The sequence below is a fragment of the Anthonomus grandis genome, chromosome 8 (genome assembly GCF_022605725.1).
Source record: "Anthonomus grandis grandis chromosome 8, icAntGran1.3, whole genome shotgun sequence".
Lineage (NCBI taxonomy): Eukaryota > Metazoa > Arthropoda > Insecta > Coleoptera > Curculionidae > Anthonomus > Anthonomus grandis.
Window position 1 is genome coordinate 7310800 of NC_065553.1, and position 17917 is coordinate 7328716.

At 28.9% G+C, this 17917-nt stretch overlaps 1 protein-coding gene across 2 annotated transcripts; it reads right to left on the reverse strand.

Annotated features, from left to right (window-relative positions):
• Window positions 1–305: 305 nt before the first annotated feature.
• LOC126739730 (spectrin beta chain-like) lies at window positions 306–13004 on the reverse strand. Of its 2 annotated transcripts, none has more exons than XM_050445527.1 (9): window positions 12848–13004; window positions 8654–12763; window positions 2873–3659; window positions 2002–2376; window positions 1724–1940; window positions 1570–1666; window positions 1181–1296; window positions 642–808; window positions 306–588 (listed from the first exon to the last, which is right to left on the reverse strand). In XM_050445527.1, the coding sequence occupies exons 1-9, from the start codon at window positions 12879–12881 to the stop codon at window positions 501–503; spliced, it is 5991 nt and encodes a 1996-aa protein (XP_050301484.1). In that variant the 5' UTR covers window positions 12882–13004; the 3' UTR covers window positions 306–500. The 2 variants fall into 2 exon arrangements, with proteins under 2 accessions (XP_050301484.1, XP_050301483.1); XM_050445526.1 differs by having other exon boundaries at window positions 2873–3695.
• Window positions 13005–17917: the final 4913 nt, after the last annotated feature.

The following is a 17917-nucleotide window of genomic DNA, read 5'->3' on the forward strand; positions in this document are numbered from 1 at the left end:
TTTACTATTTACTACTATTTAGTTATAACTTAAACAAATTAGCCTTATTACACTAATATATTTTTTTATGATATACCAAATAAACAACGTGTCCATTTAGTACTACCTTCCTTCATTGTGGCTGTATGTGTAGTATTCGTAGCAAAAAAAAAACTTTATTATTTTAACATAATTACTGTAATTTTATTTTGGGTTTTCACGTTTGCTTTAACGTACTTTATTTTTTATTCTTAAGGTTAATTTTCTTTTAATTTTTTAAATAATTTTTTTAGCGAACTGTGTTCGAATTAAAGAAAAAAATCAAATTGTTTAAAAGCGCTCTTTATTTAACCCTAATAAAAACCATAAATAAAACGTCGGCCATTTCTTGATCTAGAGGTTTTATTTAAGTCCCTAGTACCTCCTAGTAAACTTTGACGGACACTATTCTAATCATGCATTATAATTACAAATATACAATAAATTTTCCTAGAAATATTTAATGACGGTGTGTTGACGCGTCAATTACAATTATTTATATGTTCAATCCACTCATGTAATTCTGTGTCATTAAATACTTGAAATAGATAGTTGCAGCCATTTTCCAATCTACAAAAAAAAATGGTTAAATAATTTATTTAAATTCTTAGATAATATCTTACTCTAATTTAAAAACGAGTTTTCCTTGCTTTAAATCGGAAACTACAGATGCATGAGCTGCTTTCAGATCTAGAGGAAGCTCTTTTTGGAACGTTCGGTCAGAAGTTAACTTTGCATGTTTTGCATGTTTATAGAAGTGAATTTGTTTATTCTTAAGTACTGCATATGCCTAAAAGTACAATTGATGAGTTAAAGTTTGTTATTTGAACGTATACAAATTTATACATAAGGAATGGACACTGTAGTAACTCACATTTAATTACTTAATTACAATCTTCCTTGCATACAAAAACTAAAAATATATTTTTCTACCATCGTGTGTAAAATAAAACTTACTTTGCACACTCACCACGATTTTAATTAGGTCAAAAATACTTCACAGATAAAGAAAACATTCGTGACATATGCCCATTTTAGCAAGTTAAAGACTTGTATATGGGTCTTACAATTTGACAATTATAGGTATTTATAAAGAAACGATAATTTTCTATACTTGTTACATACATACCTATTTTAATTAAATATTTTACTAATGTCATACCTTATGCCATTTATTTTTCAACCAACTTTTAGACCGGTGTTTTTTGCACTTATGTTTCCTAAGTATCTTTCCTTCAAAACAATTATCGTTGTTGCTTGACTCCAATTCCTTCAAATCTACAAGAAATTTTAGAATTTGAATAAATGCAGGTATTGGTAAGAAAAGCAAGTTATTATGGAGAGTTAATTAATAAAAGAATAAGTTTTTCGGCATACAGCATTTAGACGCAGCACATTTGGTACAATGGAAGTTTAATAGATCGAAATTCTTAAAATAAAAGTTAATTGAAGTTTGTTGTTTAGTTAAATTTAAATACAAAAATCAAAGGCAATAAAATTTTGTAGAAAATAGTTTTCTTTAAAAATTTTAAAAAATCTCAAAATACTTGCCATTGCTTTGAGACTTAACAATTTCAACAGCATTGAGTTGTTTTTCATCCAGTTGTTTCTGATTGACTATTTCTGCTTTGTCACATTTAATTTCAAACTATAAAAAAAATACAGTAGTCCACAGTCGCAAATGCAGTAATTGAAAAACACTTACTGTCGTCAAACATTGTAATGCCTTAAATCTGTTTTCCTGTAAAGCAACTAATTTTTCAAATATCATATGCTTCTTAAGTAGATTTTCGGTCTCTTTAGTGGTGCGCCCTACATTGTTGCTTTGAAGATATGTTTCAAATGTAATAAGCCATCGTTCGGCTAAAAAAGCATCTTGTGCAAATTCGCTTACTTCAAGGATTAATTGAAGATTATCCCATCTAAAAAGTATATGTTTTGGTAAAATAAATTAAGTAAGTTGTATGTTTCTATCTATCTAACCTTTTCGTCCATCGTTCATTCAGAGCTTCTCTTCGCTTATTTAACATCAGTAACTGTTCCTCAATTTTAGCACTAGCAAAATTATTTTTGCTTAATAGCTCCTTTCCGAAAATTTCACAGGCCTTAAAATCATCCTTGGTAGCGTCAATTTTTGCTTTTAATAATTGATGTTTTTTTATCAATAATTTAGCAGTAGCAACATTACATGGGTTTACAGTACTATTCATTTTTTTAGTTATAAATTTCATCCATTTTATTTTATTAGATTTTACTAGACTAATAAAGGTAAAAAGGTTTTTAGTATCAACAAGTTTATTTTTGCGTTGTTCGCTTGTTTGCTGTAGGTTAGTCCAGGCTGTGATAACTTCTTTTTCCCTAAAATATAAATAGCAGTTTTCTTCAAAGTGTTATAAATTAAAGTATTGCCTAGGAATATTAGCTTCATATTTTTGAATATTTAAAGTTTAGTCGATATTCCATAAAAACCAAATTTCAAAAAAGATATGGTCATCAAGTTACAAATAGAGCATACTGAAGTTAATGCGTGATTTGATCAAATTTTTTTTTTTAATAATTTAGTAAATTTAAAGGAAACTTCCCTCTCTAGAGTCTGAACAATCAATTATATATTAACTAATATTAACAATCAATTCTAATAAACTTTCTATATTTTTGTTCTCCCTTTCACTTGTAATCAAGAATTTATAATTGGCTGCTTGACTTTACCACGTATCTAATAACCATATGAGACGTTTTAAAAAAGTGATATCTGTGGTAAAACGCTTGAATACAAAAAAATTAAAATGACTGTAACTCTACATCCATCAATCTATTTTTTTATGTAACTTTATTGGTAAACTTTTCAACTTACCTACTTATAATCTTCTCGGCCCTATCACCCGCATAATAAACCTGCAGTTCGGCGCTGTCTTTCAAAATTCGAACTACTTGACTTGAAAATATTTGAATTTCTCGAAGAAAACGTTCATGCGATTTTAAATAGGAATCTGTGGATTTTATATTATTTCCATAACCATCTTCCATAGCTTCTTGTTTTTTTAGAATTTCACTTAAAACATTTGTCCAATTAAAACCAAACTTGTGAAGCTGTTTTGACGCTTCCAATATTTCGACCCTTATTTTAATAGATTCTAATAGTTCTTGCCAAACTTCATTAAGCTGATCTTTCCACTCAGCTATTATAGCTGAATCTGAGTGATCATTTAAAATAAATTGGTCTGCTATATTATTAATTTTTTTTTTAATTTGTTTATTGCCAAACTTAGTTGTTTCGTAAGTAAAATCCTTCATTTTTTGGCACAAAATTATTACGTGTTCATAATTCTCGCCTAATTCATCACTGGAAGCAATCATTTCCTTACTATCAATCCATCGGTTTAAATTTGTAATATCAGTGTTTAACGAAAGTAATTGAGAAGCTTCTTCTAATTTTATTTTACGTTTTTGAGCTAATTCTTTTAGACCAGCATATATTTGTTCTAGTTTGGACTGTTTAGTAGCCACTTTCTTGGCTAATGATGGACATTCTTCGAGATTTAGTGATTGAGAATTTTCGTGAAGAGATAGGATTATCTCAGCATAAGAATCAATGTTTTCAAGGTACCTTATTTGACTGTAAATGACAGTTTGATCTTGACCTGCCAATAAGAAAAAGTAAGATTGGGTGAAATCATCTGCAAAATAATATTTAAAAAGTATACGATATAAATACATACAAAATATGTCAAAAGTCTATGATCAAATATTAAAAATAAGAGTTTTAATTGATATAAGTTATATAGAATTTATTAAAACTATTTTTAATAAATCCTAAATAATAATTTTATTTGATAAGATAGCTTTTTCTTTTTATCAAATTTTTGCAGAAAAGAAATGTTACGAATCTGATTTATTATGAAAAAAGTTAAAATTTAAATCCTATTTTAGTTGGATGAAGTCCGTTAAAATAACGCTGTTAGGTTTATAAATCCACCTTAATTATTCTCATGGTAGTGAGAATATATATGGTAGTGAGAATACTTAGGATAATAGCATTTATCATCATCGTCAAGGTCAATATAGAGAAAAAGAAGAATAAAATTATTAATTGAGAAACAAAAAATATGGCTATCAAAAGATGACCTATTTTTGTAACTTTGAAACTTTGAGGTCAAAAAAAATATAAGATAATTTTTTTGGAAAAAATAACTAGCATTTTCGTAATGTACGGATTGAAATCTATAAGAAAACAAATTTTCAAGAAGATTTAAAAAAAATTTTCCCTGAAAACAATGCATACATTGATCGTCAAAATTTTTAAAGTTCGAAGAAAAAAAAAAATCTTTCAAACCTTTTTTAAAATTTATTTTCTTATAGATTTCGACCCCTACATTACGAAAATGCTATTCATTTTTTCCAAAAAAATCATCTCATATTTTTTTTTGACCTCAAATTCAAAATATTTTTTTTTAAATGGTTAAAACTAGTGTAACTAAAAAACTAATGGTAAATCTCTTTGTAACTTTAAGTTAAAAAAAAAAATAAGATAATTTTTTTAGAAAAAAATGACTAGCAGTTTCGTAATGTACGGGTCGAAATCTATAAGAAAACAAAATTTCAAGAAGATTTAAAAAAAAAAATTCCGTGAAAAAATGCATACATTTATTTGGTCGTGAAAATTTTCAAAATTAGAAGAAAAAGAAATCTTTCAAATCTTTTTAAAAATTTGTTTTCTTATAGATTTCGACCCGTATATTACGAAAATGCTATTCATTTTTTCCAAAAAAATTATCTTATATTTTTTTTGACCTCAAATTCAAATTTTTTTTTTTTAATGGTGAAAACTAGTCCCACTCTGATAGCCATAACTCAGCTGCATCGCTGACTTCGGCAATGCGGCTAGTTATAGTGAAAGGATATACCTAGATGCCAGTATACTTGGCTTCACCCAACTAGTTAAGAAACAAAAAATATGAGTATCAGAAGATGACCTAATTTTGTTTTGAAACTTTGAGGTCAAAAAAAAAAAGATAATTTCAGTTGGATTAAGCCAATCAAGATAATAAATAATTGTACATACAAAGTTTAATTTCAAGGATTTAATTAATGGTTATAGGCTTAATAAATTTAAAGGGCCTTAAAACCTTCATACTAACAAAATATCAAAGCCACTTAAATTTAAGTTAAAATTTTTTTTATGGCAAAACGGAATGCTAAGGAAAATATTGTTATTCCACAAGTTATGTGAGAAAATACTTAAAGGCTGAGACGAAATATGGATTTAAAGCATTTTAAGAAATTTTTTGGAATGTTACAGAATACAATGTTATACTACGAAAGTATAATTGGTTGTATGCTATATTACGATTTTTTTATAGGAATGTGTTCCTATATTGAAATAAGTGGCTACAAAGAAAAAGAAAAAAAAATCAATGTTGTTAATTTTTAAAAATACTACATACCATGGCTTAGACAAACTTTGCCGCAACTTATTTATTCAGTTAGAGGCTAAACTTCACTCTCGTATTAAAAAGTTTAAAGATAAGCTTAACCAAGTGAGAAAGTCTATTAATTCACTTCAGGAGAGTGTTAAGAAGAACTGGCTTAAGGTTTAAGAGGATGAGAAAAAAAAATGATATTATTGAGCAGATTCAAAAACGCAATTCTTTCTACGTCTCTGGTCTTATATTGATGATATTATGGTGATAAAAACAATATTGAGAATTCAGTAGTTGACTTCACTAGTAGTATTCTCATTTCTAAATTTCTTTTTTTGTATTTCTAAATAAATCATTAATTTTTAGACTCATTTCTGTTATTTTTAGAATTATCCCTATCTCAATGTAATGATTACAAGAGTATGGGAATAAAGTGATGTTTATTGGGTATAATTTGACAAATTAAGGGAGAAAAACACCATTTCCAAGCGATCCAGATACTAGTAAGAAAATGATTCGATGATAGAGAAAATGGTGGAAAAGTCAAATTCTCATTTATATATCCGTATCTCAGTCTAAAGATTAGCAATGTATAGGAATAAAGTGTTATTTTTTCGGTATAATCTGATAAATTAAGGGAAAAAAACACTATTTCCAGGTGATCCAGACATTATTAAAAAAATAAAGCGATGATATAGAAAAAGGTGAAAAAGTTGAATTCTCATTTATATATCCCTATCTCAGTTTAAAAATTATAAGAGTATGGGCATAAAGTGATGTTTTTGGGTTTAATCTGATAAACTAAAGGAAAAAAACAATATTTGCAGACTATCCAAACCTTAACAAGGAAATGATAAAATGATATGGAAAAAGGTGGAAACGTCAAAATCTCATTCATATATCCCGATTTTAGTCATTTCTTTTATGCTCTGTACTTATATAACTTATCTATTCTTATATATTATACAGAGTGTCCCCTTTCAAATAGTCAAAAATGCTACAGTATATACAAGAACCATAAAAAAGTAGTTTATGATAGGACATCGATGGTTGAAAGTGCCTTTTGTCCAAAATACCGGATGTTGAAATTAAAAAAAAAATGTTTTTTTCCTTCTCTATTAAAAACGCTTCAAGCGATTTAAATGAATTTTTTAGATTATAAATGATAGGTTGTGAGGCAACTTTTTGAGGGATTTTAAGTAATTTGACTTCTTTAGGAACAGACTTGCAGTACATGCACGTTAAATTTTTTTATAAAAAAACGGGTACGCCACTGTTAAAAAAAAAAAATCTGAATATTTTGTTTATTATTAACAAAACACAGCTCTTGCATTTTTGCGATCCGACACACTGTTTTGATGCAAAAAAGTAAAATGCATACTAGAGTTTTTTACTTAACTATTAATATTTACTATTAATTTTTCTTATTTGCCAAAAATTTTAGGCAGTTCTTGATGGTAATCTCCATGAAATAAATAATAATAATAGCAAAGTGTGTACATGTTCGGTGCATACCTAATATCGTATTCTTACGGCATGGGAGTCAATTTTTGCAAAAGATCCGAGATACGATACCCTTTTGCAAATAATGTTGTCAGATAGAATATTAGAGATCCGAGAGAACTCCAGCACGATGGCTATCCAGCGCATATTGTTCATACTGTAAGGGCTTTCTAATATAAGGACTACACAACAACAGATGAATCGGTAGAGGTGGTCCAGCCGCTTGGCCAGCAAAATCACCCAATCTGACACCACTAGACTTTTTTGTCTAAGGCGTCATGGAACAGCTTATCTACGCAATAGCTGTAACCAACAGAGAAGACCTAGTTGCTAGAGTTGTGGTGGCTGCGGACTTTTTCAGAAACGATCCAGGGGTCTTTGCTCGCGTATATTTTGGGTCAACAGGTGCAGAAAATGTGTGGTAATGCATGGAGACCACTTTGAGCATTTTGCTTAAATTGTTTATTATTTAAATGTTTTTTAATGTTTATTGCTTAAATTGTTCTTTTTAAGCTTTAATTTTTTTAATTAAAATTTTTTCTTGTTTAGTTAAATCATTTATTTTTTATTGTAATAATATTAAAATTTTCATTGTGAGAAAAAAGTTTTGAAGCATAGATTTTATTTTTTTTCCACGAAATAGTGCGTCGGAGCGCAAAAATGTAAGGGATTTGTTTTATTAAAAATAAACAAAATATTTAGAAAAAAAAAATTTTTTTAATAAAAAAATTAACATACATATGCTGCAACTCCATCCCTGGACATGTCAAATCCCCTGCAATTCCTCAAAAAATTGCCTTACTACCTATCATTTAAAAACCTAAAAATTTCATTTAAATCGTTATAAGCGTTTTTAATACAAAGGAAAAAATCGACTTTTTTTAAAAATTTCAACACCCTATATTTTAGAAACGGTGCTTTTCCGACCATCGGTGTCCTATCTCAAACTACTTCTTTATGGCTCCTGTATATACTTTAGTATTTTTGACCATTTATTGTATATTGAAAATTCCCGATTGTAATTTGTTTGGGTGGGTAGGTAAGAGTAACTTTTGGCTAGACCTCGCCACCAATTTTCAGTTAATACTTAAGACAAATTATTGTTAATTTAATGAATACAGGCATATTTTTATTACTATTATTATTCCTATTAAAATACCTTTTACTTAATATTTAATTTTCATTCTCCTTAGTAAAGGGTTAATGTGATTTTATTAACAAGTCGACCAAAAGTCTTCCATCAAGATAAATTCGACAATAAATTCACACTCAATATTATGTTTATTATATTGCATAGCTAAATATGCTCTTGAAACTTTTATATGAATTAACGGATTCAAAGTTATATCAATAGATTTATAAGTATAACGATTTATTATCTAAAAAAACCTTTTTAATTTAAACAAATTATATTTTGTTTCTATCTCTCACAAATCATGTATTATGGTTGTTATTTGCTCTAATCTAAAAAAAAACGGATGTCATATAAAATAAACATTTATTGGAATTCCAAGAAGTAGTAATTAATTAAAAATTAAACGTTGATAAAAAATGTTATAAAAAAAAATTTGATATGAACTACTTAGTATAAAGTATAAAACTCTAATAATTTACATAGGGAAAGCATAAGTTAAAATGATTTTCTCGTTTCGTTAAGTATCTTGATTTTCAACCACTGTTTCTTCTTAAGTCTACTGAAAAATCTAACTTACCTATATTATTTTCCATCACGTACAATTCCTGCTCACTAATCCACCTTTCAGCTTCACAAGCATCAAGCAAATAATGCTGGGCCCGCTCATGCTTCAATAAATCAATGCTTCTTTTTTCCACTGACTCATTCAATTTCTGCCACATCTGACAAAGTTCATTAATAAATCTACGAAACTCATCTGAGTCTTCACACCCTGTATCAATTAGTTTTTGTCCATTTTCGCATATTGTATTTATACGGGTTTTACGATGTTTCACTTTAGATTGTAGCCATTTATTTTTTCGTTGTAGTGCGTTAATTTGTAACAAATCGTTTCCAAACTCGAGCGATTTTGCGAAGAGCATTTTTTCTGACATCCATAGAAACTCCACTTCGACTTCATTACAAAAATGTAGTGACTTCTTCTTTTTTTGAAAAATACTTTGACGTAGTTTTAGTGATTTTTTTAAAGTTTCTGTTCCTGTTAAATAGGTCTTAGGCCGATTTTGACGGACTTGTGCCATACTGTCTCTTAAGTCTGATAATTCTTTGATTTTTAATAATAGCTCCTGAGAATCTGGAATCTTTTTTATTAGTTCTGTACCATCATGCATAAGAATTTCAATGGTTTTAATACAAATTTGAATTTCGGCTTGTTTTTTAGTTGTAACACTCATTTTTAATAAGTCATTACAGTTTTCTAAAAATTGATAAAGTTTTACCTGAGTATTTAATTTTTCATGCCACTCCAAAGCATTTTTCATATTTTTAAGTTTCCTTTCATTTATATTCAAGGCACGCATCTTAATGTGACCTGAATCTAAATATTTTGCTACACATAATTTTTTGGAATGATCTAACACTTCATTTACTTTATTTGTATATGCTTCCATAATTACCAAGTACTTCTCATGATATTCAAGCAATTCTTCAGCCTCGGTTATATTTCTTGGCAATTTAATGTTACTTAGGTACTGTTCCTCTTTTTCCAAAGAAAATTCTGCTTGTCGAATATCTTGCTCAAGAATTTGCAGATTATAGGTTTTTAATAAATATTCTTGCTGCTTATTCCACATTAAAGGTAAATCATCCCAATCCTTTTTAAGTTCCTCAATTTGTTGTCTTAAAAAATTATATTGGGGCTCATCTGGTAATTGCTTTACATATGTCACTATTTTTAAGTAATCATAGGTGCGGCTTTCGAGTTTTTCCTTAATAAGGTTATGCTGATGTAAATTTTCTTTTGTTTCAATTAAGGAGTTTGAAATCTTTCCCAAGGGTATAATACTTACGCGTGCAGTTACCACCCATGACTGAAATCGACCCAGTGCATTTGAAAAAGTTTGAAATCTTTCACTTTCTTCTGCAAATTGTTGAAGTCGTTGCAAAACAATTTGAAGCTGAACAGTTTGCTCTTTTACATAATCTTTTCCCATAGCACTGATTTCCTTTTCTAGCGAATTTAATTTTTCCTGCATGTCAAAAAGTTCTTTTTGGTTTACTTGCCAGCCAGAAGTTTTCTGAGTTTCCAAAATTCGGATCTTATTCTCAATCCAAATAAGAGTTTCACGACATTCGATGTTGAGATTTTCTTCTTCTATTGCTAATTGGATTTCCTCGCATTTGGCTCTTGACTTATTTGTTAATTCCTCCCAGTCTTTTAAAATTGTATTTTTCTTTGTAATGAATTTTGTACAATTAAACTGTTCCAATTTTTCACCCAGTTGGCTAAAATTCGCGATTTCAGTTACGTTTAAATAAAGATTTTTTTCAAATCTTTCGTGGAAAAACTTCAACATTTCAAGATCGTCAATATTCTTAGATGAAATTGATATTAAATCTAAATAGCGCCTAAATATACCGAGCCATTCCTCAATATCAGAACTTTTTGATAAAAACTCGTGTAGCAATAATGTCTCTAACAACTTATTTTGGCGAAGCATAGAATGTTCCAATATATTCATATAATCATTATCAATTAGAACAAGCCTTTGCAAAATATCTGGTTTTGGGTCAAAAGCATCTGCTTGCTTATGTAGGGCATCAATTACGCCTTTGTAATTTTTTATTTCAACTGTTATTGCTTCGTGTTTTTTCAACAAAGCTTCAGTGGTTTCTACATCAATTCCATAATCTTTATTTGTAACAAGATTTAAAGTGTTTTTTATCCAAGCATCAATACCATCAGCAAAAGTGAACAGTTGATGGTAATTTTTTATAATTTCTAGGTCATATTTATAAAGTGATGCTTGCTCTAGTAACTCTTTCCACATATTTCTAATTTTATTGCATTTATTTTGTAAATTTTTTTGATTAAAAAGGGGTTGTTTGGTCAATTCATCTCCAACTCGTAAAATATTCATTAAATAGGTTTCATGAGCAGAAAGATCATTTTCTAGCATTTTATGCTGAGTTGAATGAAACTTAACTAAACCACACTTAACTTTAAAATTACTGATAACTTCCATTTTATCTTTAATCCAGTATTCTTCCTCAATAATATTCCAGAGAAATTGATGCAGTTGCATTAGTTGATCGTAGCTCTCTTCCAAGGCAAGATATAAATTATATTTTTCATGAAACTCGTCAATATTTTGATTAGTACTACAGAGTTGAAGTTGAACAAAAAGTTCCTTGAAATTTCCGAAAAATGACTTATGTTTCTGAATTAAGGTTTTAACTGAACGAAAGTCATCAGCAAAATCGTTTTTTAGTAGCTTTGACTCTAGATTGTCCATCTCTTCTAATAAATAAACTAGTTCCTGAAAATTTTTATAAAATTTTAATAATTTATCTAATTGAAGCTTACGATTCTCAACAAGCTCTAATAATTCACCCCATAACGATATTATATGTTGTTTCTTCATAATAATACCACTTTTATCTGAATATGTTGCAGCATCAATCTTATCAGCAAGAGATCTAACTGCATCTATTTGGTTTCCATAAGACTTAATATCTTCTTCAAAAGCTTCATATTTTTGAGAAGCTTTAGTTGCAGATTCAAAATCTTGTACCAAAACCTCTGAGGATAATAAAGCTTTTTTCTTTTCTAGCCATATTTCGCACTTATTACACTTTTGATGGAACTGAGTCGCTAATTCGTTTAAGAAAATGAGCTCACGTATCTGCTTTCTTAATTTAAGGTCCCATTGGTGTTCAGCTTTCTCTAAGTCCACCCAAGCTTTGTTAATACCACTTATTAACTTTGAGGTATAATGTAGCTGATTATAAGCTCTCATTTTTGCTCTTAAGGTATTAAACATAATTTCCAGATGTTCCTTTTCATGCATTTTTGATAGTTTTTCTTCTATTTGCCAGCTCCTTAACTGTCCCAATAGCTGCTTCATTTCAGTTATGCTACTTGAAAACTTAGTGTTATTAAATTTAGATATATTTATTCCAATCCAATCATGTAGGGTGAGTGCTCGTCCTTCAAACTCTTCTATCATTCCTTCAATCTCCATAAAGCTTGCAACAAAATGGTTGATTTTTTTATTAAAATAATCGTAGTATGTAACCACGTACGTCATAATTGATATCTCGTCAAGAAGAGCCATATCCTCTGCATCTAGGAGTTTTGGAAGTTCCAGCTTCTTTTCAGCTATGTTAAATGCATTAATAAGATTATACATTGGATTATTCTTAGTTAAATGATCGAATTCAATTAGGTCCGGCCTATGCTTATGAATGAGTGCATTAAAAGCCAAACCATCGGTCCAAGATGTGGTAAAATTTTCAATTTTAACATTACGATAGTTGGCAGTCTGTATTTGACACCAAAGCAGCAAACCTTTTTTCGCATATTTTGTTTCTTGATTAATAGGATCTTTAATTGTGATATTCTGAATCTGAAAGTGTAGAATTGTAGTCCAAATAAGCATCAAAGGTACTTTGGTGCTGTTCTCTTTTATTTCTAAATTTATTCCTTGATTTTCTAGATATTGTACAGCTTTGTCAATGTTCTTTAGGCAGTGGTTTGATTTATTTTCGTCTTTTGCAAGAGCTTTAAGGAATTTTGTAAGGTTTTTGCCACTACAAAGATCGTTGTCCTTAATACATAAATTAAGATTTTTTAGGTGAGAGTTAAGCCATCTTTTAAAAGTTTTCTTTTGAATTTCCTTTTGCTCTGTAAATACAGTTTATTATAGTAACAGCAAACAAAAAAATGATAAATATTTAATTTTTTTTTAAATATAGCTTAAATACTTACCTTGAAGATCAGCCTGACTTGGTTCTACGTTCATTTTAATTCCTTCTAACCTGGGCACGAAATTCTTTATTGACTCTATGCCTTTTAAACGTTAACTTAAAATAAATTCATAAATTACAATCGATAGTAATTATATTTCGTTATCAAAATCCCTCAAACCTATTTGAATAACATAAATATGTAGAGAAGTGTCACTTATACAAAAATAAATTAGAATTTTTTAAAAGAACTGATTTATCACATTGGCTTTTACAATTAACCGCAAGACTTTAATTTATTTAATATTAATTAAATTTAATATTAATTAAATAATAATTTGGGCTAAATATAGTTTTATGTTAATTAATGCATTACAAGGTATTTTGGAAATATTAGTTAAAAGTCGAGTGAAAGACTCTTTTGTTGAAGGAAATTGCTTCTTTAAATAAGTTGAGATTTAAAAATCAATTGGCTTTCTATTGAAAAAAAAATATCCAAATTTACAAAAACTACAATGGCAAGTAAATAAGTAATCCTCGTCTTCGTAGTTGCGTATTCTGCATAGTGGATTCGTGCTTAATTAACACGCTTTTATTAGCTTAGGTTGTATCTATGTATGTAGGTATGTAACGGAATTTTTGAGCTTAATTTTCACTGGTTTCTAAAAGTCTGATCAACTTGAAATTTTGCACACGTATCAAGGACCGATGACAATGCAATAATTTGATAACAGTTTCCCATTATCTTTATTAGAACTACCAGTATTAATAAATTATTTTTTATTTACACTGACACACAAGTTTGGATAACGTTCAAATACATTATCAACATCAAAACCAATCCAGTGTTTTTGTTGCCCCCACTCATTGTCAAATAAATATTTGGCAACATGATTGAGTTAACACTGTTGACAGCTTTTAAAACAGGCGACAGATGCAAACATAAACGGCCTTCTTTCAGTCGCCTTGGCAGTATTTTTGATTACTTGATAGTACATTTCATAAATTACTTATTTAATTATTAATTTGCTTATTTTAAAATATAATTTTAAGGTACAGCACTGCAAGCAGGGATTGGAAGCACAAAGAAAATTGAAAACTGTATTTTACAGCAGTTGCGAAGAACAAATGATGTTTTTTTTTGTATTTCTTAAACCTTTTTTTTTGTTTTGTTTTTTAGATATATACATGTTGTGTTGTGTTGACGTAAAATGTACGTACAATGTACATATGATGTAAAATCCTGCGGAAAGTAGACGTCCTATATACGTCCATAGTACGTAATACATCTTTTGGGGTACGCACTGTGTACGTACAAAATACGTCTTTAGTACGTATCTTTTTACGATTTTTATTTGAGGCTATTAATGATGATTGATTGTCCGACCTTCTACTACTGTAGTAAAAACCCTTTGTAACTAAAAATTATTTTCTACATTTTAGTTCGATTAGCAATAAAAGAGTGTTTTTTTAAAACTTATATTTATTTTAACTTAACCAGATTTAATTCAGGTTGTTTAATTATAATAATATACGTTTATTATATCAAAAATACAAATTAAGTCATCACGTCATAGCTTGGTAATTTATAAGCTGACATTCGGTGGCTCCTATTCCAATTTGGTAATTTATGTCTTAGCTTAGAAAATGTCGTATATGTATTTTATAATGTAAATCTATTTTACTTGTTAATAAATATATAGAAAATAATGCGGTCTGTTTGCTGAATCCAGAGTTTAACTGCAGATTTGAAATGGTTTTCTTTTATATTTTCTTGTAGTACAATAAAAGGTAAATTGAAAGCTTTTGGAACTATATAACCAAAATGTTGTTGACCAATACTTTTTTTCATTTTTGTTTCTTTAAGCAATAATTCTGTTGGATACAATTTATTTATTTTTTTTAATTATTTTAACAATTTTAAGTACACTAGCATTTTTAAATTACATTTACTTGTTCAATATGACAATCTCTTATACACGCAGATATACCATAACTCAGTTGTAATTGTGCCAGTGCATTGTAATCGCTAAAGGTGGTTTTGTATTCAAATAAAGGTTTAAATATTTAAAATTAAGATAATTCATTAAAGCTCTCGAATTGAGTTCGAGACCTTACGTTTACTTTTACAATTTGGCGTCTACACTTAATAAGTAACTTAAAAAAAACTACACTTAATAAGAGTTCTTGGGTAGGTAGTTCCTCTGATAATTGTAATTATACTTCTGTAATTTAAGAAAATGTAATAAGTGTATCATCACAAGATATCTTTTGTATTGGGACATCGCAATTATTGTCAAATGCCATATTTTAATGTTTTCATTTAAAGAAAAATAAAAATTTAAACATTTTGATTCACAGAAACACCATAGAGAAATATTAAAAAAGTCCTATTTTGATTTACAAAATATATTCCTTAAGCAAATGTTAGAAAAAATCAAAATTATTTATTTGCAACATTATGCATAATTTGATAATACCGCAGAAAATATCAACACGGAAATCTTTTTAATCTACTACGCAGTTCTGCTCCAGTACAGCGATAAATCAACAGATTAACTAAATTTATCTTTAATCATTTACATGCATATGTACAAAACTTTGCAACGTGTTTATCTAGAAACTAACTATTTTATATTCAACTTCAAAATGTTATAAAAAACACGGAAATTCAAAAACTTATGCTGATGTTCTCACCATCTCTCTGATACTTTGCCGGGTCAAGTTCGATTCACGAAATTCATAAATAAAGTAAAACGGCGTAAATCTCGCTAAACTAAATCTAAATGAACAAAACGAGAGCAATAAAACCTAATCTGATTCAGACGCGACATTGCAGAACGTCAAAAATACGACCGGGATGTCACGAAGACAATGTAGATTAACGTTTTACTATTTCTCAGATCTTTTTGTGGGTTTGGAAAGCTGTAGTAAGAGGCGGAATTAGAGTTAAATATATAAGGAATATATTTACGTGTATTTTTTGACAACGAAATGTATTTGGTAATTTCACAACTTTAGCTTATAAATTATAAGCAAAGGTAATTTACATTAAAGGTAACTGAATTAATAATGAAAAAATATCAGGGTTTGCATGAATTATTTCATTACTTCACAGTAATAGATCACAAATTACCTATTGCTTTTAATACTGATTTATGCTAAAATGTAGAAATGCTGCTTCTAGTAATTAATAGATTGTTTAGATCTTTTAACAATAGTTAATAGCCTACATTAGGCATTTGTCTAATTTGAGTAAATACTTTTAAAGAATTCTGGCAGAATCACCAGCTTTGTTTATTTAAATAACGACAGTGCTCTTAAATCCTCTGTCAATGATGGACTGTGTGTACTTAAATCACTATGTCCTGTGCTATAACTTTAAGTCAGGTAAATGCATTTTAATTTATCTACGTCAGCTGATATTTTTTTTTTCCATTCAAACCTATTAAAATAATTTTGCATTTCTGCACGTCAGTCCAATAATTTGTACATCTTTTTTGTTGCTCTACGTCAACTTCCTCTACTTGCTTCAGATGAAATATACGAAGACACGTTCTTTATTTTTCCACGTTAACCGGTGTGTTTTTTTTTTGCTTTAAACGCCAACTCACTCTCCCTTGCTCTTTTCCACAGCTTATCATTGGAATTATTAAAAATAGGATTGAAATTGTAACAGTGTTTATTTTTCTTCACGTCAGTCGTGACGTGCTAATAGTTTAATTTAAACTAGCTAATAGTGCCCAATAGTTTTGTGCAGTTAAATAAATAAATACTAAAATAAATAAATAATTAGTTAATTAAATAATAGAAGGATTAAAGATATTACAGGAAACAACAACGCCACATTTCTTGGGAACTGGTATTTTATTTAAAAGAAAACAAACAAAGGGAAGATCATTACATGTATATACCCGTTCTTTGATAGTTTTACAGTTGCTCTACGTCAGCGAACCGATCTCTTGATTTTTTTTGAATAGTAGCTTGCACTGAGTTTTTTTCTACATCATATTTTTTTCATTTTATAGTGTAAGCATCTTTAATGATTGTCTTTCTCTACATCCGAATTTGCTTTACATCATCTCATTCTTTTTGCTATTTAACAACGGTTTCTCTTCTTTACGTCAGCCACTGTTTTAATTTAAATATGTTAAGCATTTTTTTTCACGTCAGCCGAACATGCTTGCCCAATAATTTTGTTGGTTCTTGCTGTACGTTTACTAAGCTTTCTTTGCATTTTATTCGAAAGGTATTCAATTTTTGACTTTAAGTCGGGTGAATGTATTTTATTTAGTCTACGTCAGCTGATGTTTTTTTTTTCGGCAATTTTCTCATTTAAACATATTCAAATATTTCTATGTTTCTGCACGTCAGTTAAACATATTAATGCAATAATTTGAACATCTTTTTTTTTGCTTTACGTCAATTTGCTCTATTTGCTTTAGGGTAAGTATACAAAGACACTTTTTTCATTTATCCACGTCAACCAGTGTGTTTTTCTGATTTACGTCAACTCACTTTCCCTAACTCTTTTCCACAGCTTATCATTGGAGATATTAAGAATAAGATTGAAATTGTTACAGTGTTTATTTTTCTTCACGTCAGCCGTCATGTGCTAACCCAATAGTTTTTTTGCATTGTGTTTATTTTTTTAATTTTCTTCTTTTTTCTACGTAAGTTGATTTCTTAAAAAAACATTTCTAGCAATTTATTATTGAATTATCCCTTATTTGAATTAATCTAAGTGAATATTATTATTCACATTCGTAGTTTTTCGGCACATCAGTCCAATGTGCTAACACGATATTTTTTGCACTGTATTTTTTAATATATCGCCTAAGTGAATGTCGAAACTGAATCTACGTCGCCTAAACTTTTTTCACATCTTTAATTATCACCGATTTTCCCCACGTCAGCCATTAATGTGGTCACCTAATAGTATTTCTTGATCTTACTCTTCTTTTGTCTTTTATTTCAGTTATGTTTTTTAGACGTTTCTCTCGCTTCATCCCATGAGAATTTTAACCGATTTCTATCCTTCTTTATTCAATATTCAATATGGTTTTTAGGGGACTTTTTTGCCAACAATCTT

Coding starts and splice junctions, on each gene's coding strand:
- LOC126739730 (XM_050445526.1), bottom strand. CDS start 12,881: ATGAACGTAGAACCAAGTCAGGCTGATCTTCAAG. Junction 12,764..12,847: donor AAGTCAGGCTGATCTTCAAG/GTAAGTATTTAA, acceptor CTGTATTTACAG/AGCAAAAGGAAATTCAAAAG. Junction 589..641: donor AAACTCGTTTTTAAATTAGA/GTAAGATATTAT, acceptor TTTTTTTTGTAG/ATTGGAAAATGGCTGCAACT.